Raw genomic sequence first — 22,139 nt, forward strand, 5'->3', positions numbered from 1 at the left:
TATACAGCGGGGAGCGGACTACGATTGGGAAGCCATTGGAGTCAACACAGTACACAAAGGTGCAGGGAGAGACAGCCTGTCCGGGGAGAGACCCTGCAGCCGGCTGCGGGACCCGTCCATCCAGCCATTTGGTTTTCCGGAGACTTTGTGCATCAATTGCTGAGTGAGTACACCCGTGCCATCCGGCGCCGCGCTGTCCCTGCAACCCTGCACCTCACCAACCCTGCCTCCCCGTCACACCACCGGGCCCCGGGACCACCGACCCCCTACCCACGGAGGGGGAAAACAACATCCCAGCAGCTCCCTACCATCGCTCCCGGGATCCCCGTCACCAGCAGCGGTGGTGCCCATCATCACCACAACCCGTGGGTGGCGTCACGGACTAAATCCCCAAACCAACCACCCCCTTTTCACTCACGGGTGAGGAGCGCCGCTCGAGTCCCCGGATCCGGCCCACCGCTTGAGCCACCGAGCAGCAGCAGCAGCGCTGGCGTCGAGCGTTAGGGAGCGCAGCGCCCCGCCGCCCGCGACAGAAGCCCGAATAGTTGCTATTCGGCAACTATTCAGGTTTCCCATAGACTTACATTGCGCATCGAATATTCGCAAATAGTCGAATAGCGGTGACCTATTCGGCGAATATGGGCGTTGCCGAATATTTGAGGTATTCGATCATCCCTAATCACTACATCTCTGCTGATTGTTACTGTGTTGGTCTCCAGGTGCAGGATTCTGTATCCTTTTTGAGTCTCGCTATAGCCCACCAGGACCCCTTGCTTTGCATGTGATTCCCACTTGGAAGGTTTTTCTTTGGGAACATACACAAACGTTTTGCTTCCAAATATCCTGAGGTGCTCAGGTTAGGCTTCTCGGAGTTCCATAGCTCATGTGGAGTTTTATTTGAGGCTTTAGGCCCCTTTCACACATCAGTTTTTTGCCATCAGTCACAATCCGTCAAATTCTGAAAAAAAATGGATCCAGCGACTGATGCCGCTACATCCGTTTTTTTCTCACTGACTTGTATTAGCGATGGATGGCCTCACGTTTCATCCGTCGTTCAACGGATCAGTAGAATAATGTTTGTACGTCAGACGGAGACGACGTCCACAGTAATGTGTTTTTGTTTTTAGTTCTATCTTTATTAACCCCTTAGCGACCCATGACGTACTGGGTACGTCATGGATCATGTCACTATGATCGCCGCGGGCTGCCCACGGCGCACATAGCTGATTTCAACAGCTGACATGTGTGCCTGCTAGTCACGAGTGGAATCGCTTCCACCCGCGACTATTAACCCCTTACATCTCGCTGGCAGCGAGATGTATATGCGCGTGGCCATAACTTTGACTTACCCCGCCCCCATCGGAAGTCATGTGACATGATCACGTGACTTTCGTTGGTTGCTATGGTAGCACAAGGTCATGTGATGACGCCTATAGCTAACATGAGTCACTTTCTCTCAGTGCCGGCATAGTGCCAGCATTGGGACTAAAGCAGCATATCTGAAGATCTCAGCTCTGTAGCTGTGATCTGAAGATATGGAAGAACGATCAAATTGCTGATCATTAAGGGACCTAATAAAAAAAAAAAGTTAAAAAAAGTTTTGAAAAATAAAAAAACCTAAAAGTTCAAATCACCCCCCCTTTCACCCCATTGAAAATTAAAGGGTTAAAAAATAACATATATTTGGTATCGCTGCGTTCAGAAATGCCTGATCTATCAAAATCTAAAATCAATTAACCTGATCGGTAAACAGCGTAGCGGCAAAAAAATTCCAAATGGCAAAGTTACGTTTTTTGGTCACCACAAATTTTGCGCAAATGCAATAACAGGAGATCAAAACGTAGCATCTGCGCAAAAATAGTACCATTAAAAATGTCAGCTCGAGACACAAAAAATAAGCCATCACTGAGCCATAGATCCTGAAAAATGAGAACGCTACGGGTTTTGGAAAATGGCGCAAAACATGCGCCACTTTTTTGGACAAACTTGTGAATTTTTTTTAACCAGTTATATACAAGTAAACCTATTCATGTTTGGTATCTACAAACTCGCACCGACCTTAGGCATCATACCCACACATCAGTTTTACCATATAGTGAACACTGTGAATAAAATATCTCAAAAACTATTGTGCGATCACACTTTTTTTGCAGTTTTTTTCACACTTGGAATTTTTTTGCTGTTTTCCAGTACACTATATGGTAAAACTTATGGTTTCATTTAAAACTACAGCTCGTCCCGCAAAAAACAAGCCTTCATATGGCAAGAATGACGGAAAAATAAAAAAGTTACGGCTCTCGGAAGAAAGAGAGAAAAAAAAACAAAAACGGAAAAACGCAAAACGCTTAAGGGCTTAAGGGGTTAACAGCAAAAAAAAAAAACTAGCAACTAAACATTCATAGACAGGAATGGAGTTGTTGCACTAAGCATATTCCAACAGAATGTTAATAGCAGATTGTATTTCATTATTATTTAGTTAATTGTGTGTTATTTGGACAGCATAAGTCAGTATTATTTGAGCACTATGTGGCGGTATTTACTAGGCTTGTGTCAGCGGACATTTTTTTTTAAACCTATGTTAATAGCAGACTGTATATCATTGGTACTTATTTAATTAGGTGTAATTTGGACAGCATTGGTAAGTATAATTTGAGCACTGTGTGGCAAAGCTATTTTGGTAATTGTTTTTTGGATATGTTGTTTTTAAGTACTGTGTGGCGGTGTTTACTTGTCACTGAGTGGCTCTGTACAATATTTTGTAGTATATATGGTGGTATACTGTAACGAGTTGTTATGAAACTGTGTGGGTTATATGTCAGTATTATCTGAACACTGTGTGGCGGTATTTACTAGACGTAGCGTATACTTACAGTCACAGTGTATGATGGTGACTGTATAGCATTGGTACTTATGTGTGTGTTACTTGCACAATATATGTCAGCATTGCTCATGTACCGTACGGAGGCATTTACTAGGAGTTGTGTATTTCCAAGTGTAGGTTGCTCCGGGACTGAAGATCATTATTACTTAGGTTTCAATGTGTTAATTGGTCAACATATGACAGTATTACTTGAGCACTGTGTGGCGGCATTTACTAGTCATTTTGTGGCACTATTCATTATTTTGCATTGTACGATGGTGGAGTTCTGTATATCATAATTATATAGGTCACTCTTATATGAACAACAAATTTCAGTATAATTTCAGCACTGTATGGCGGTGTTTATTTGGCATCATGTGGCACTGTGCAACATTTTGCAGTGTATACAGGTGTTGCAATGGTAAATGTATGTTGCATTTGGACAACATATGGCGGTATGATTTGAGAACCATATGGTATAGTACTTATGATTATGCTGTATGCTATGGTTACTCTATCATCCGACATGAGGGTAACCCTAACAGTATCCAAGTAATATCCCCTTGCCTTTTGAGTAACGTCCTCTTGATTTGGGCGCCCACGTCCCTTTTGGGCATTACCCCTATACTGCCTGGTGCCCTACGCTCCTCACAATTTTACTCCTCTCTGGGTTGTGAAGAGAATGAGCTTTATTCTTATAAGTTCGTTTTCACAGTTGCCGGTATACGCCGACTGAAATTCCAAATCAAGACCCCAGAAAGATGGTAAAATACACATACCCTGGCTTTACATTCAGTGGTTTTGGTAACAGTTTGGTGAAACCATCTTTTCCTACTAACCAGTATGTTTCTTCTATACCTTTGCCCTAAAAAAAGAAAACAAAACAAACTGAATGTTACACACAAATCTTCATTTTTATGATCTCCTATAGGAGACGTCTGATCAGTCGGTACAGAATTATATGTGTTGGGGGGGGGACACCATTACTGTCATGACAGTGTGTCGCCATCTGGTGGTCACAAGTGTAACGTGCCAGGGGCGTAACGACCACGGTCGCAGCGGTCGCCATCGCGACCGGGCCCGGGCAGTTTGGGGCCCGCGGGGACCCGACAGATCAGCAGCCAGCTCCTCTCAGTGAGAGAGAAGCTGCGCTGATCTGTCACAGTGCACGCGCCCACTATATGACCCGCTGCCGCCCCCGACACCGGGCCCTCCTGCCCGATGTCAGCGGCGGCACCGGGGCCCCCCTCCCCCGTCACCGCGCACAGTAATAATGAAGCATAGAGCGGCCAGCGCCGCTCTGCATCATCATACTCCCCCTGTGCCTGCGCGGTGACGTCACTCCTGTGCGACTGCTGTGCTGAGTGCACAGAGCGCAGGGAGGGAGGACGCCGACCGCAGCACCGGGAGAGAGAGGAGGACGAGCAGCAGTGGAAGGAGGAGAGCAGGGAGTACAGCAGCAGTGGAACAAGGAGACGTCAGGACAGAGCAGCAGTGGAAGGAGAAGATCGGTGAGTACTTGTTTTTTTTTTTTTTATATATATAAAGTGAGTACACGGTGGTCAGAGGCCTGGGGTGGGGAGGCTGCATGATACTGTACATGGAGGCCTGGGGTGGGGAGGCTGTATGATACTGTACATGGAGGCCTGGGGTGGGGAGGCTGCATGATACTGTACATGGAGGCTTGGGGTGGGGAGGCTGCATGATACTGTACATGGAGGCCTGGGGTGGGGAGGCTGTATGATACTGTACATGGAGGCCTGGGGTGGGGAGGCTGCATGATACTGTACATGGAGGCCTGGGGTGGGGAGGCTGCATGATACTGTACATGGAGGCCTGGGGTGGGGAGGCTGCATGATACTGTACATGGAGGCCTGGGGTGGGGAGGCTGCATGATACTGTACATGGAGGCCTGGGGAGGCTGGCAGCATTATTATAGATGGAGGCCTGGGGAGGCTGGCAGCATTATTATACATGAGCCCTGGGGAGGCTGGCAGCATTATTATACATGAGACTAAACACACACTCGACATCGAATTATCGGCCAAGAATGAAGTGAGTTCACATAATATTATCTATGAAAATTATTTTATTATTAATAAACTTAAAATTACACTTTCAAACAAGAGAGCCACCAGGGGGGCGCAGGATTCCAGATTGTCTACATGTCATATCAATCCTATGTATACATATATAACATATCAGATTGAATCCAAAAACATCGGATAATTGTACTCAATATTTATACATAAATGCTTATTTAAGTCATGAAATTATATCCAATGTCTGTTTATATCAACTGACAGAATATAACAAGGAATAATTGTAACAGTACTAAGTGTGTAATAAGAAATAATTGAAAGCAGTCCTCAATTAATCATTTTGACATATATGGCTGCTTTCAGTGCTTATATAAATATTGCTGCCCAATACATAAACACCTAAACCTTCTTTGCCTTCATCAGCGTGAAAATGAGGTAAATCATAAAGACAAACCCCCTAACATTAAATTTGGGGCTGTCACACATACAGCTGAGCTGTCCATCAATACATTAAATCAGCATCCACTGACTTGTATGGACTGCCGCTCAGCTGCTGTGTCTCCGTCTTCGATTGACACTGAACCCCCACCCTCTGAGGGGTGGTGGGGTGCATGACCAGACAAATTAGTCAATGTAAGTATCTATTCTATAATTCTACCTGTTGAATATGTAATGCAAGTACCTTGTTGTGTAACGGTTGTTATCTCTGGTTGCCCTGGTATACATTTCACTACCTATTTGGCATTTATGCCCGTGCATCATCAGCGTGATTCTGTGGGGGTTCAGTGTCAATCGAAGACGGAGACACAGCAGCTGAGCGGCAGTCCATACAAGTCAGTGGATGCTGATTTAATGTATTGATGGACAGCTCAGCTGTATGTGTGACAGCCCCAAATTTAATGTTAGGGGGTTTGTCTTTATGATTTACCTCATTTTCACGCTGATGAAGGCAAAGAAGGTTTAGGTGTTTATGTATTGGGCAGCAATATTTATATAAGCACTGAAAGCAGCCATATATGTCATAATGATTAATTGAGGACTGCTTTCAATTATTTCTTATTACACACTTAGTACTGTTACAATTATTCCTTGTTATATTCTGTCAGTTGATATAAACAGACATTGGATATAATTTCATGACTTAAATAAGCATTTATGTATAAATATTGAGTACAATTATCCGATGTTTTTGGATTCAATCTGATATGTTATATATGTATACATAGGATTGATATGACATGTAGACAATCTGGAATCCTGCGCCCCCCTGGTGGCTCTCTTGTTTGAAAGTGTAATTTTAAGTTTATTAATAATAAAATAATTTTCATAGATAATATTATGTGAACTCACTTCATTCTTGGACGATAATTCGATGTCGAGTGTGTGTTTAGTCTAATTGTATAGAAGTGATTATAAGGAAGTGGACTTTGGTGATTAATTATTATACATGAGGCCTGGGGAGGCTGGCTGCATTATTATACATGAGGCCTGGGGAGGCTGGCTGCATTATTATACATGAGGCCTGGGGAGGCTGGCTGCATTATTATACATGAGGCCTGGGGAGGCTGGCTGCATTATTATACATGAGGCCTGGGGAGGCTGGCTGCATTATTATACATGGAGGCCTGGGGAGGCTGGCTGCATTATTATACATGGAGGCCTGGGGAGGCTGGCTGCATTATTATACATGGAGGCCTGGGGAGGCTGGCTGCATTATTATACATGGAGGCCTGGGGAGGCTGGCTGCATTATTATACATGAGGCCTGGGGAGGCTGGCTGCATTATTATACATGGAGGCCTGGGGAGGCTGGCTGCATTATTATACATGGAGGCCTGGGGAGGCTGGCTGCATTATTATACATGGAGGCCTGGGGAGGCTGGCTGCATTATTATACATGAGGCCTGGGGAGGCTGGCTGCATTATTATACATGGAGGCCTGGGGAGGCTGGCTGCATTATTATACATGGAGGTCTGGGGAGGCTGGCTGCATTATTATACATGGAGGCCTGGGGAGGCTGGCTGCATTATTATACATGGAGGCCTGGGGAGGCTGGCTGCTATATTATACATGGAGGCCTGGGGAGGCTGGCTGCTATATTATACATGGAGGCCTGGGAGGCTGGCTGCTATATTATACATGGAGGCCTGGAGAGGTTGGCTGCATTATTATATATGGAGGCCTGGTGAGGCTGCATAATAAACATGAAGGACACCTTATACATTGAATATAGAGGTGTAATATACATAGAGGTCTATGAGGCTGCATTATACTGGAGGTCTATAGGGCTGCATTAAAATGGAGGTCGGGGGGGGGCTGTATAATACAAAATGAAGGGACACCTTATACATGGAATATAGGGGTCAATTATACATGGAGGAGTATGGGGCTGCATAATACCATCTGAAGTTTTATGGGGTTGTGTTATAATACATATAGGACTATGGGGGCTGCATTATAATATATGGAGGACTATGGAGGCTACCTTATACATGGACTATGGAAGTGCATTATAAAACATGGAGGACTATGTGGTGCAGTATAATATATGGAGAACTATGGGGTGAATTTTAATACATGGAGAACTATGGGAAATGCATTATAATTGAAGGGCTACTTTATACATGGAGGATTATGGGGGTGCATTATAATATATGGAGGGCTATGTATCTGCATTCTAATATATGAAGGGTTATGTGAGACCCTTTATACAATTATTTGGAAGGCTATGTGGGGGCTGTTATAGTATTTTGAGAACTTTATACAGGGGGGACAAAGATACAAGTATGGGATGGAAATGTTTTGTGCTGAGGGAAAAAGGCTCTTTCCCTCAGCAGCCAACTTTCCCATGCTCTGCTATACATCTCTCAGCACCCAGCTTTCCCATGTTCTGATATACATCTCTCAGCACCCAGCTTTCCCATGTTCTGATATACATCTCTCAGCACCCAGCTTTCTCATGCTCTGATATACATCTCTCAGCACCCAGCTTTCCCATGTTCTGATATACATCTCTCAGCACCCAGCTTTCCCATGTTCTGATATACATCTCTCAGCACCCAGCTTTCTCATGCTCTGATATGGGAAAGCTGGGTGCTGAGGACAAGATAAATATCAGAACATAGGAAAGCTGGGTGCTGATAGAGGGATTTCAGGGTGCTGTGGGTGAGAGCCAAGTGTCAGCGTCATTATCCTGTACCCCGAGTGTCAGTGTCATTATCCCTTACCCCATACCTCCCAACCGTCCCGGATACAGCGGGACTTTCACGCTTTACGTTGTTTGTCCCGTTGCCACGATCGGGACGGCCGGCTCCCGGGCTCCGCCCACCCACTCTCTCTCCGCCTCCCTGCTTTTCCCTCCTACCATCCCAGTAGACGTGGCATAACAGAGAGGAGCGCTGCCTGTGCTGCTGCTGGTACAGTAAAATCTCCCCAGCGCTGATTTCCCTCCCTCCCCCCCCCTCACCCCCGGCCGGAGCCTCTCTGTGCGGCGGCCGGCCGGCTGTCTGTGCGGTCGGCCGGCCGGCTGTCTGTGCGGTCGGCCGGCCGCCTGTCTGTGCGGGCGCCCCCCGGCCGCCTGTCTGTGCGGGCGCCCCCCGGCCGCCTGTCTGTGCGGGCGCCCCCCGGCCGCCTGTCTGTGCGGGCGCCCCCCTGCCGCCTGTCTGTGCGGGCGCCCCCCTGCCGCCTGTCTGTGAAGGCGACCGGCCACCTCACTGTGTGGGCGACCGGCCGCCTCACTGTGGCTCCCTGCGTTTCCATGCTGGAGGCCCGCCGGCTGCCTGCGTGTCCATGCTGGAGGCCCGCCGGCTGCCTGCGTGTCCATGCTGGAGGCCCGCCGGCTGCCTGCGTGTCCATGCTGGAGGCCCGCCGGCTGCCTGCGTGTCCATGCTGGAGGCCCGCCGGCTGCCTGCGTGTCCATGCTGGAGGCCCGCCGGCTGCCTGCGTGTCCATGCTGGAGGCCCGCCGGCTGCCTGCGTGTCCATGCTGGAGGCCCGCCGGCTGCCTGCGTGTCCATGCTGGAGGCCCGCCGGCTGCCTGCGTGTCCATGCTGGAGGCCCGCCGGCTGCCTGCGTGTCCATGCTGGAGGCCCGCCGGCTGCCTGCGTGTCCATGCTGGAGGCCCGCCGGCTGCCTGCGTGTCCATGCTGGAGGCCCGCCGGCTGCCTGCGTGTCCATGCTGGAGGCCCGCCGGCTGCCTGCGTGTCCATGCTGGAGTCCCGCCGGCTGCCTGCGTGTCCATGCTGGAGGCCCGCCGGCTGCCTGCGTGTCCATGCTGGAGGCCCGCCGGCTGCCTGCGTGTCCATGCTGGAGGCCCGCCGGCTGCCTGCGTGTCCATGCTGGAGGCCCGCCGGCTGCCTGCGTGTCCATGCTGGAGGCCCGCCGGCTGCCTGCGTGTCCATGCTGGAGGCCCGCCGGCTGCCTGCGTGTCCATGCTGGAGGCCCGCCGGCTGCCTGCGTGTCCATGCTGGAGGCCCGCCGGCTGCCTGCGTGTCCATGCTGGAGGCCCGCCGGCTGCCTGCGTGTCCATGCTGGAGGCCCGCCGGCTGCCTGCGTGTCCATGCTGGAGGCCCGCCGGCTGCCTGCGTGTTCATGCTGGAGGCCCGCCGGCTGCCTGCGTGTCCATGCTGGAGGCCCGCCGGCTGCCTGCGTGTCCATGCTGGAGGCCCGCCGGCTGCCTGCGTGTCCATGCTGGAGGCCCGCCAGCTGCCTGCGTGTCCATGCTGGAGGCCCGCCGGCTGCCTGCGTGTCCATGCTGAATGGGTGTGGATGGGGAGTGGATATGGGCGTGACTGTGAAATGGGTGTGGTTAGGGGGCGTGGCCTAAAAATTTGCAAACTTTGTCCTTCTTTTCCTTCTTTAAAAGTTGGGAGGTATGCCTTACCCCAAGTGTCTGTGTATGTGGAGGGGGGGCCCAGGTCTAAACTTTGCACCGGGGCCCATCCAACTCTAGTTACGCCACTGTGCCCAATGTAGCCTAATGGCGGCAAGACTGGTGACGCCATAAACCAGCAATGGCTGACCGACCTTACATTTCTGATTAGCGGGATTATTATATACACGGGTATGTCCTAATCTTACCTTTAATTCTGTTTTTCCTCTAACATCTATTTTATAGTTTTCATTCAGGGTTCGCAGCGTGGCCACCGTGCTTCGGTTGACGTGGATTCTGTAAGCTGCAAAAAAGCAAAGGATATTACCAAATTTACCAGATATTTAATTGAAAATATGGCTGCTGATGCCAGTGCCCTCCTTGACAATTTTCATTTATGGTCTTTTGTTTGTTTTCCCTCCCCTTCTTGCCATATTATAAACTATTCTTTTGCAGCACGAGTTGTACCATTCATGATAACATATAATATAGGGGGAAAAAAGACATTCCAAGTGTGGTAAAATGGTGAAAAACCATATTATATATATATATATATATATATATATATATATATATATATATATATATATATATATATATATATATATATATATATATATATATATATATATTATTTATTTTTTTTTTAATTTTTTTTTTCCCTTTCGCCCATGACAGCACCACCTGAGAGATAGGTTCCGCCCACATCAGGACAGGAAACCCACTGATAAAAAGGCGGTACCTCTCCTCCACATCAGTTTGGTTTCCTGTCCTGATGGGACAGCCCACAGATTCTCCCAGGTCTGACCCGGTGTGGAAGTTTGGTTTCTTACCAAAAGCCGGCATTCGGGCCTGGATGCACCTCCCCAGGGCTTCGGCTGTCTGCGGTAGTGGGGCGTGTGACGCCCTGGGCAAGACAGGGGTCACAGGTCACAACACCACACGCACCCCACATTCCCTGCAGGTACACACAAAGTCAAAACTAAAATCCTTGTTGCCTTTCTCCAGGGGCTGGTGTCCACACCAGGGGGTGGGCCAGGTGGTTGGCTCCGCCCCCCGAGGAGTTCACAGCCCTGGAGGCAGGAAGAAACCAGGAGATTAGCTCAGGGGGAGCTTGAGTGAGGAGCTAAGTGGAGGAGTAAACAAGTAGTGAAGTGAAGGAAGTAAAGTGGTAAAGGAGGAAAGTAAGAGCGGTGACAGAAGAAAGCCTGAAGTAGTCCAGCTGAGTGCAGGACAGGGTCAGCAAGGTCAGCCCTGGAGGCGGGAGGAACCAGGCAGATAGAGTTTGGACAGGAAGCAGAACGGAGTTAAGCTTGTAAGAGGAGTAAAGAAGTAAAAAGAAACAGTTAAGCAAGCCTGAAGTTGGTCCGGGTGTGTGCCCCGGACTGAGACAGCAAGGTTGGCAGACGGCGGTGACCGTCTGCAGGCGAGACTGATTGGAGGTTGCCGAAAGGACCGTGGACGGGTGGTGACCCGGCGGTACCGGAGCGGTATACGAAGATTAGTCAGCACCAGGGCAGGGGCCTTTCGGATCCCGGCAAGGCTTGGAGTCGCCGAATTTGCCAAATCCGTCAGTAAAGGGGACGACTGTCTCCCAACAACCAAGTCCCGTTGAAGGCGACAGTCCAACCGTTAAGGGGAGACACCGCCACCGCCAAGGCACCAGTTTCCCAGGGCCAGCGCCTGCGGGCAAGAGTGGAGCTCCTCCGGCTCATATCCAAGCTGGGGAGCGGGTTACCGGTGGGGACCCATCGCTACCAAAGAGACTTTCATAGGTGCAGGGAAGAGACCGTCACCACTAACTGCAGGGAACATCAGCACCGTGAACCGTCCGAGGGACCCGTCCAACCAGCCGTTTGTTTACAGAGAACTGTGTCGTGTTTACTGGCTGAGTGAGTACCTCCGTGCCGTGCGGCACAGCGCTGCCCCTGCGCCCCTGCACCTCCACAGGCCCCATCCCCGCCTGTCCACCATTCCAATCCCATCACCGGGCCCCGGGAGCACCAAGACCCCTACCCACGGAGGGGCAAATCAACAACTGGCTGCTCCGTACCATCACTCCCGGGCTCCCCCAAACAGAGCAGCGGTAGTGTCAACTCCATCACCACAACCTTGGGTGGCGTCACGGACAATAAACTATCCCAAATCCCAATCCCCTTTCACTCACGGGCGAGGAGCGCCGCTCGAGTCCCCGGGATCCGGCCCATCGCTCGAGCCACCGAGCAGCAGCCGCAGCGGCAGCCGGACCCGAGCAGTGGGAGAGCGCGGCGTCCCCTCCTCCGCCCGCGACAACTTGGCGTCACGAACAGGATCTTACCGCTCTGCCGTTGGGTAGAGGTGCGCCTTGTGACCGCCGGAGGTATCCGGCTGAAAAATTTCAGAAGTCACCATCTTTGGCGCGAAAAGTTCCCGCTCGAGAGTCTTCTCGAGTAGCAGAGGAGCGAAGGCCAAAACCCCGCCCCAATAGAGGAGGGGCCGGAAAGAAGCTAAGGGGGACGGATACAAGATGTCTGCGCCCGACGGGGCCGCGGGAGGAGCGGCGGTCGCAGCCGCAGGGGCACCCGTGGATGGGAATGGGCCTGCCCAGGTCCCGGCCGCACTGGCGGGAGGTGCCGCGGTCCCCGCTCTCGCCCAGGTGATGCTGTTCTCCTTGCCCTATGCGCCCGGAGCTACCTGGCTACCGCAGTATGACGGGAAACCTGATGCTTTACACGTCTTCCGGAAAAAGCTTAATCCGCTTTTAGAATTGTACCCCCCTAACTGATAAGCAACGTGCAGCGGTAGTGCTGGGCCAGTTAACCGGCGCGGCTGAGCAGGAAGCGGAGACCTGGGCCGAGGGGGACCGGCTCTCTGTAGCCACCATATTTGAGAAGCTACAGACTGCCTTTGAGACCCGTACCGAAGCTGAGCTGAGGATGCAGTTTTACCAGTGCCGGCAACGGCCTGTGGATAGCATTCGGGACTACGCTTTACGCCTGCAAACCGCTCTTCGCACCCTAAAGCAGGTAGATACCATCAATGAGGCGGACAGCAACAAGATGCTGGTAGAGCAATTCGTGCAGGGGATGAAGTCCTCTGAAGATCGCAACCAGCTCCGGCTGTGGGCCCTGGAACACCCTGATGTTGACTTTGCTGTATTAAAGGAGCGGGCCATTAAAGCACTGCAACCCCCAGCTTCGGAAATGTCGGAGCCAGCCTCGTGGCCCATTGAGACGGCCCCCGTCGTGGTGGCCCCTGCTCCACCAGCCTCTTCAAGACCTGCAGCTTCCAGCAGCACAATGGAGGAACTAGCAGCCCAGGTCCGCCGCATGGACGGAGACCTCGCCAAGATTCTCGCTGCAATCCAACTTTTGACCAGATCCCAGCCTCCACCCAGGATACAGCTAGCCGACAGCCCTGAGGATGTTCCCTGGATGCAGCGGAGGAGTGCTAACAACTCACGGAACAGGCCTTCAACCTGCTACAAGTGCAACAAGCCTGGCCATTACTTCCGACAGTGCCCGTTAAACGAGCAACCCCTGGGGCCACGGGCCAATCCTCAGGAGTAGAACCCCGTGGCCCTCCAGACTGGCGGGACCGGTATATAGGTGCCCGTCCCATCATTCCCGTGGCTGTGGACGGCATCCTAGTGATAGCTCTCTTGGACACTGGATCACAGGTAACCACCATACCATACACCTTATACCAGCGGTATTGGGGGACAGACGAGCTGGCACCCCCAGATACTAGTATAACACGGATTGCCGCTCGAGCGTTCCAGGCTTATTTCTGCCGACCACATGGATATCCAGAAAAGGTGCTTACTGACCAAGGCCCGGCTTTTGAAGCGGAGGTGTTCCACGAGTTCTGCCAGTTGTACGGCTGTAAGAAGATCCGGACCACCCCTTACCATGCCCAGACCAACGGCATGTGTGAGAAGATGAATCACTTGGTCCTGGGACTCCTCAAGACGTTACCGCTGGAAGAGCGGAACCAGTGGCCGGAAAAGCTACCCGACTTGGTCGATATGTACAACAATATACCGTCCAGCTCAACAAAGTGCACCCCAGCATATCTGATGAGGGCTCGCCCCGGCCGCCTGCCAGTGGACCTGGAAATGGGGTTGGAGGCCCCAGAAGCACTCCCTTCAACAGCTGAATGGGAAACTCGGCGGAGAGCACAATACCGGCACATTCAAGAATATGTCGAGAAGAACTTAAGTCGGAGTCGGGAACAGCAGGAGCAGCGCTTTAATCAAAAGGCGTCTGCTGGCCCTTTTCAGCCCGGAGATGTCGTACTGAAGCGGAAGAGGAGAACCCACAAGCTGGATGATCAATGGGAACAGAACCCGTACGTCATACAGCCCACAGGATGGGAAGATGGGAAGGCCTACCAAATCAGTCGTGACCATGGAGGCACTTTGGCCACAGTTTCCCGGGACCATCTGAAAAGGTGCCCACCAGCCTTAAGAGCGGCGGCAGAAGTACCGGTTCCCCTACCAGCGGATAAGGCGAAAGAGGTGATCCACACTGCGATGGGAGACTTCCCAGCAGACTGGCCTACACAGAACGGCGCGGTGATTCTTCCAGTGATACTGTTCCCACAACCCGTGGATGAAGAAGTGATGGAAGCGGTCAGCCGTGAGTCAGTACCAGTGCCCAGGGATGAACCTGTACCCAACTCCCCTATGCCTCCGCCTGCCCTACACGACAGCAGGGAGGAGGAACTGATTGTTCCCTCTACCCCACCGCTTAGCCCTACTTACACCGGACCCCGGAAGTCCACCAGTCCCAACCTAGGTAGACCCCCACTTAGGTACAGGGAGACCGTCCTTTAAAAGGGGGGGGGGGGGAAGGTGTTTGACTGAGTTGTGTTTGCAAGTTGTTGAAAAGTTGGAAAATGATAAGAAATGGAACCGAACAGTCACCTGATTCAACCGTGATTTGCAACCGGCCGTGGCCGGCACAGTTGTCCCCGTGGGGACCGTTTGAAAAGAGTTTGCATGAGGAACTGCTCATGGACAAGCCCGTGAACTTGCAGGGCAACCACAGACGTTAGTGGCTTGTAAATAAGTTGTGTTACCGTTACCGTTTCCGCAATTGCCGCCTCCGGAAAGGCAGGTTGGAGGGAGGGCCCACAGCAGAGCAGGCTGGGGCCCAGCCACCACAGGAACCGGTGGCTACCCTCTGGAGGGGAAGGACAGATCCCGCTCGGGTAACTTGTGCTGGACTGGGGTCAAGGGGTGCTGCCTGGGTTTTAGGGGCAGCATCAGGGCCAGGTTACTTGGGTGGGAGAGAGCGGAGACCGTAACCGTTAACCGTTTTAATGTTTGCAACGTTTAAGCACTGAACCTCCCGATGTGGGATGATGCCAAAAACTGTAAATATGTTACCGTTTTTCTTATCTTTACAGAAAACAAAAAGGAAAATAAAACCGGTGTTGGACGGGCAGCCCGAGGACGGTCTGCGTTTTGCTAAGGGGGAATGTGACGCCCTGGGCAAGACAGGGGTCACAGGTCACAACACCACACGCACCCCACATTCCCTGCAGGTACACACAAGGTCAAAACTAAAATCCTTGTTGCCTTCCTCCAGGGGCTGGTGTCCACACCAGGGGGTGGGCCAGGCGGTTGGCTCCGCCCACCGAGGAGTTCACAGCCCTGGAGGCGGGAGGAACCAGGCAGATAGAGTTTGGACAGGAAGCTGAACGGAGTTAAGCTTGTAAGAGAAGTAAAGAAGTTAAAAGAAACAGTTAAGCAAGCCTGAAGTTGGTCCGGGTGTGTGCCCCGTACTGAGACAGCAAGGTTGGCAGACGGCGGTGACCGTCTGCAGGCGAGACTGATTGGAGGTTGCCGAAAGGACCGTGGACGGGTGGTGACCCGGCGGTACCGGAGCGGTATACGAAGATTAGTCAGCACCAGGGCAGGGGCCTTTCGGATCCCGGCAAGGCTTGGAGTCGCCGAATTTGCCAAATCCGTCAGTAAAGGGGACGACTGTCTCCCAACAACCAAGTCCTGTTGAAGGCGACAGTCCAACCGTTAAGGGGAGACACCGCCACCGCCAAGGCACCAGTTTCCCAGGGCCAGCGCCTGCGGGCAAGAGTGGAGCTCCTCCGGCTCATATCCAAGCTGGGGAGCGGGTTACCGGTGGGGACCCATCGCTACCAAAGAGACTTTCATAGGTGCAGGGAAGAGACCGTCACCGCTAACTGCAGGGAACATCAGCACCGTGAACTGTCCGAGGGACCCGTCCAACCAGCCGTTTGTTTACCGAGAACTGTGTCGTGTTTACTGGCTGAGTGAGTACCTCCGTGCCGTGTGGCACAGCGCTGCCCCTGCGCCCCTGCACCTCCACAGGCCCCATCCCCGCCTGTCCACCATTCCAATCCCATCACCGGGCCCCGGGAGCACCAAGACCCCTACGCACGGAGGGGCAAATCAACAACTGGCTGCTCCGTACCATCACTCCCGGGCTCCCCCAAACAGAGCAGCGGTGGTGTCAACTCCATCACCACAACCGTGGGTGGCATCACGGACAATAAACTATCCCAAATCCCAATCCCCTTTCACTCACGGGCAAGGAGCGCCGCTCGAGTCCCCGGGATCCGGCCCATCGCTCGAGCCACCGAGCAGCGGCAGCAGCGGGCCGCAGCAGCCGCAGCGGCAGCCGGACCCGAGCAGTGGGAGAGCGCGGCGTCCCCTCCTCCGCCCGCGACAGGGTGCGGGCCTGGAGCGGGAGCTCGGCTTTGCGTCGCCCCAGGCTATGTGATCCTCACACGGAGCCCGCGAGACGGGCGCCCTGCTGACGGAATGCCGGGGTGAAGAGGAAGTGACGTGGCACCCGGAAGTTAATCACCTGTGCATGTGCAAGGTGTTCCAAGATGGCGGCGCCCAGTGAACGGATTTCGGGCAGGAAAATTGATCATATATGCAGGGCCTCCACTTGGTCCTCCTTCCTCTACCTTTTTCTGTCACTTTAGACTTGACTTGTCCTCCACGGCGGTGGTCCCTCCCTAAGGTGATTGGTCTCTAGAATCTCTCAGGTGGTGCTGTCATGGGCGAAAGGGAAAAATTTTAATTACTTACCGGTAATGGGATTTTCAGAAGCCCATGACAGCACCCTTAGTTCCCCCCCCTATTCACTGGTTATGGGCACCCTTCGGGGAGTGTTAGAGTTAATGGTGTATTCCTTTGGTGGTGGTGTGATTAACATTTTTGTTTGTTTTTTGTTGGTCCTCTCTGGCTCTGTAAACCTACTGATGTGGAGGAGAGGTACCGCCTTTTTATCAGTGGGTTTCCTGTCCTGATGTGGGCGGAACCTATCTCTCAGGTGGTGCTGTCATGGGCTTCTGAAAATCCCATTACCGGTAAGTAATTAAGATTTTTTTTTTTTCTTTACGATGATCACTGTGCCACAGAAATGACCGGACAACTTATTTTTCGATAAAGGCAATACCAAGGTTGTATCATTTTTTTTTTTTTCTTTTAGTTAAATGGTTAAAAAAAATTCAGAGATTTGCGAAAACAAAAAAAAAAGCTTTGTTCAAATTTTTACATTTTTTTTTATATCTTTTTTTTTTCCAGGTCATAGACCAACATAGACAATATACATTACTATTAACCCATTTACTACCATATTATATAGTTACCAAAATCAGTTTTGGCAATTTAAGGATTTCTCATTCCTGCCCAAGAATGACCCAGTCTGGCCCAGAAATGCCCAAGTGTTGGTGGAAGTTGAGTAAATATCAATTACTTTTGGCACCAGAGAGCACCAATTTTCTAAAAATCAGAATAGTGTTGTTAAATTTGAGATGATTAGCTTAAACCTCAATTACCATCATAGACCACCATGGATGATGGATATCAAAATTAACCCCTTTACCACCGTACACCTCCAAAAATATTAAACGTTATCCCATAACGATAATAAACCAGTATGAATAAGGAGATGTCATGGCCAGAGATAGAAGCTATACCAGCCATATAGTACAATACAAAGGGAAGGGGAAAAAATGCTCTATTTGCTAGGGAAAGGGGGAAGTAGTGACTCCCTGACAACAACCTGCAGCTCATCCACCCTATATAGGCTCAGCACTTGTCACCAAGCAGGAATACCCAGCCCTAGGCAAACCCTGATCTGGGCCCTAAGTAAGGATGGCAGGTATGAGCACTTGTCAACACCACTAATGCTAAGAGAGACAAAAGGAAACTATACAGGGGAAGCCCAGGTAGATAGCAAAAGTCATATTCTTAGCTTAGGAGCAGCTACCACAGAAGTCTCTGGAACAACAAGATGAGACGACCACTGCAGATCACAGCCAGGAACAACTAGAAACCGCACCCAAAAAACCCCGGGGAGGTTTATTAAGGAAGTCAGAGGCTAGCAACTGAGAGGAAAAACTGACAGCTTCCCAGGGTCATAGAGTCTTCTGCAGAAACAGGGAACTGTCAGATAACAACACATGCTGCCAATCTCTAGGAGTTTCTAACACTCGCTGCCACTGGATTGTCAGCCAGCCGAGACACCTCCATTACAGGCCATGACACATGTGTGACAGGAGATAAGTGAAATGATTCTAAAATAATCAGGTTGGTCAAGAATTTCACAGATTTTTCTGCTGATTCGGACAAAAAAATCCAAATCGAATATTTAAAGTGTAACCGTTGTATGAATGTTTATTTCATAAATCAATAGGACACGTGACAATAATACACTTTGTAAAATATCTTATCAGACAAATTTGCTTCTTTCTCCTACAAAACTGATCATTTGTTCTCAAAATCAGTCTTCGGTGAATAAAGACCGTTTCCGTTACGGAGATAGGAGGTGACAGTTGGTGGTTTTAAAATATTGTAGTGGGAGGAGCTAAAGAGACATGGACATTCTGCTACAAGTTCTGAAATGACCATTACAGTTTAAAAGTTTATTTGTGTCTAATATTAATGTTCCCAAAGGTCCCCATCGGCTTTTTCCCACCCTCATCCTTTGATTGACAGGTCCCTCCCTATGCACAAACCTGTCAGTCAACACTGAATGCAAATAAAATATGTTGGCCCTTGCCCATTTGACATTATCTGTAGAAAAAACTTTTGGCTCCAATACATCATTTGTGAGTTTTTCAAGCCCCCCCATCTATGATTATTAGATGCCAGTATTTTCGCCAAATCCCTCAATGTGGTGCAGCCAGTTCATAAATTTTTCGCAAAGTAAAATATGATCTTTATTTCTATGTTTAATATTTGCTTGCAATTTTTCAAGCGCAAAAAGTTGCACATTTTAAAAACTTTCTGGAGTGCGTAAAATCCCTTTGGGAGGGACCGGGGTACATTTATGCAAATGTTTTGGGACTTTTCAAAAAGTCGAATAGTGAATGAGTCAAAAACATCTGGAAATCCTAAACTCCACCCACAGTGGCAAACATAGAATAACAGGCAAAGACATAAAAAGGAGACAAAAAGGCACAAATACACAAATGTATCAGCCCCTCTGTGTTTGGTTTAGAGCAAAGGGGTTTTAAAAAAGTTTTTTTTGCCATTTTTCTGTTGAGTTTTTCATATTTTTCATGTTTTTTTATACTACAAATGTGAGCATAACAAGCCCCACTCCCATGAACTTACGCAGTCCCGTGGATTCCATTCGTGACGCCGTGTTCACAGTGTCTCCAAATAGACAGTAACGCGGCATGGTAAGGCCAACGACTCCGGCTACACAAGGCCCTGGATGGGAGGACAAAGATAAAATCATTGTACTTGATATCCTTCTGTTTTCCTGGCTCGGGCCTCCACTTTTGGTATTTCCAATAGTCTTGTATCACTATTGTGATGTTAGACTGAGGAGAACTTCCTACCTGAGTGTAAACCAATCCTGATCCTGACCGGAATGTCCGGCATGTGTCTCATCTGGAAGCTGCCCACAGAGCTAAGGATGTCCAGAGACATGTTGGCTATTTCGGCAGCATGCTTGTTTCCGTTTCTCTTTGGAAGCCCTGATGCCACCATGTAGGCGTCACCGATGGTCTCCACCTGCAAAGGAGATGCAACATGGACTGCTCTGTTTATTTGAAAGGCAATCATATAATACTACATTCCTCCTGTACTGGCCACTGCAGGACAATTCTGCACCTACTGTTGCTTCTCTTGGTAAATCGACCAGCAAAGGTTTCTTGGGATAATCAACTGATCATGATAGGATTTCAATTTCTCTATTTTCCCACAAGGCCATGCTCTAGACAGATATGTAACTAAAAGGGTATTTCCATCCACCGGCTTTGTAAGAACAGTATGCTCCATGCTAACGGGGTATTTAGCTCTTCCCTCAGGATCTATAGGGGTCCTGGTGGTGGGATACCCAGACATCAGGAAATTGGATGGGTAAAACTTGCTAATATGGGAATAACCATTTAAAGTTCCTACGTCTCTTTACAAAATCTGTAGTACAACCAGATAAGCCACAAGTCCAATTTTAGGGGGTAGCTGCCCTCATTGAGTATCGTACATCTGCACAGGAAGCAGTGACCTGGCTCACTCAAATCTTTTTTCTGGGAAAATTATTCTGTCTTCAGTGTTTGATCTTCGGGTTCCTCCTGAAGTCGATATTTAGTGTTCGGTCTTTGGATTCCTTTTGAAGTCTGTGTGACGCCCTGGGCAAGCCAGGGGTCACAGGTCACAACACCACACGCACCCCACATTCCCTGCAGGTACACACTAAGTCAAAACTAAAATACTTGTTGCCTTCCTCCAGGGGCTGGTGTCCACACCAGGGGGTGGGCCAGGCGGTTGGCTCCACCCACCGAGGAGTTCACAGCTTTGGAGGTGGGAAAACCAGGCACATAGAAGTGGAAGTTCAAAGTGAGAGAAAGTGGTAGAGGAGCTAAAGTAAGAGCAACAGAGAAAGTGACAGCAAGAAGCCTGAAGTTGGTCCGGGTGTGTGCCCCGGACTGAGACGGCGGGGTTGGCGGACGGCGGTGACCGTCTGCAGGCGAGACTGATTGGAGGTTGCCGAAAGGACCGTGGACGGGTGGTGACCCGGCGGTACCGGAGCGGTATACGAAGATTAGTCAGCACCAAGGCAGGGGCCTTTCGGATCCTGGCAAGGCTAGGAGTCGCCATAATTTGCCAAATCCGTCAGTGAAGGGGGACGACTGTCTCCCAACAACCAAGTCCCGTTTGAAGGCAACAGTCCAGCCGTAGAGGGGAGACACCGCCACCGCCAAGGCACCAGTTTCCCAGGGCCAGCGCCTGCGGGCAAGAGTGGAGCTCCTCCGGTTTATATCCAAGCTGGGGAGCGGGTTACCGGTGGGAATCCATCGCTACCAAACAACAACACATAGGTGCAGGGAAGAGACCGTCACCGTCAACTGTAGGGGACATCGGCAACGTAACCGTCTGAGGGACCCGTCCAACCAGCCGTTTGTTTACCGAGAACTGTGTCGTGTTTACTGGCTGAGTGAGTACCTCCGTGCCGTGCGGCACAGCGCTGCCCCTGCGCCCCTGCACCTCCACAGGCCCCATAGCCTGCCTGTCCACCATTCCAACTCCATCACTGGGCCCCGGGATCACCAACCCCTACCCACGGAGGGGCAATACAACAACTGGCTGCTCCATACCATCACTCCCGGGATCCCCAGCCAGAGCAGCGGTGGTGTACACTCAATCACCACAATCGTGGGTGGCGTCACGGACAATAAACAATCCCCACACCCAAACCCCCTTTCACTCACGGGCGAGGAGCACCGCTAGAGTCCCAGGGATCCGGCCCATCGCTCGAGCCACCGAGCAGCGGAAGGCCGCGGCAGCCGCGGCAGCCGGACCCGAGCAGTGGGAGAGCGCGGCGTCCCCTCCTCCGCCCGCGACATCTGTATTTGTTGTTCGGTCTTCAGATTCCTCCTGAAATCGGTATTCAGAGTTCGGTCTTTGGGTTCCTCCTGAAGTCAGTATTCACTGTTTGGCCTTCAGGTTCCTCAAAATGTCGGATATTCCGCTTCTATTTGACGTTCCGTTATTGAATTTCTTCTGAAGTCGGTATTCGGTGTTCAGTTGTTTGGTTCATTTGGGATTGGATCTTCAGATTCCTCCTGAAGTCGGTATCTAGTTTTCAGTCTTCAGGTTCCCCCTGAAGTCAGTAGTCAGTCTTCAAAATCCACCTGAAGTCGGTGTTCAGTCTTTGGGTTCCTTCTTAAGTCATTATTCAGTATTTAGTCTTTGGGTTCCTCATGAAGTCGGTACTCATTGTTCGGTCTTTGAGTACCTTCTGAAGTCGGTATTTGGTGTTCAGTATTCAGGTTCCATCTAAAGTCAGTATTCATTTTGGTCTTCAGGTTCCTCCTGAAGGTGAAATTCCTTGGCTGGGTTTCCTTATCACAAGCTTCCTTTGCTATGCAAATGTCCA

The 22,139-nt window shown here is 50.5% G+C and overlaps 1 protein-coding gene across 1 annotated transcript in view; it reads right to left on the reverse strand.

The window, feature by feature from the left end:
* Window positions 1-22,139, reverse strand: part of LOC142290027 (retinal guanylyl cyclase 2-like) — a 125,777-nt gene that overhangs the window by 21,137 nt on the left and 82,501 nt on the right. The window contains exons 14-17 of the mRNA XM_075333970.1: window positions 19,600-19,774; window positions 19,370-19,468; window positions 9,981-10,075; window positions 3,640-3,725 (exon numbers count right to left, since the gene is read on the reverse strand). Of these exons, the coding sequence (XP_075190085.1) occupies window positions 3,640-3,725; window positions 9,981-10,075; window positions 19,370-19,468; window positions 19,600-19,774 (455 nt within the window). The remainder of the gene's footprint in view (window positions 1-3,639; window positions 3,726-9,980; window positions 10,076-19,369; window positions 19,469-19,599; window positions 19,775-22,139) is intronic.

This window comes from Anomaloglossus baeobatrachus, chromosome 2 (assembly GCF_048569485.1).
Source record: "Anomaloglossus baeobatrachus isolate aAnoBae1 chromosome 2, aAnoBae1.hap1, whole genome shotgun sequence".
NCBI lineage: Eukaryota > Metazoa > Chordata > Amphibia > Anura > Aromobatidae > Anomaloglossus > Anomaloglossus baeobatrachus.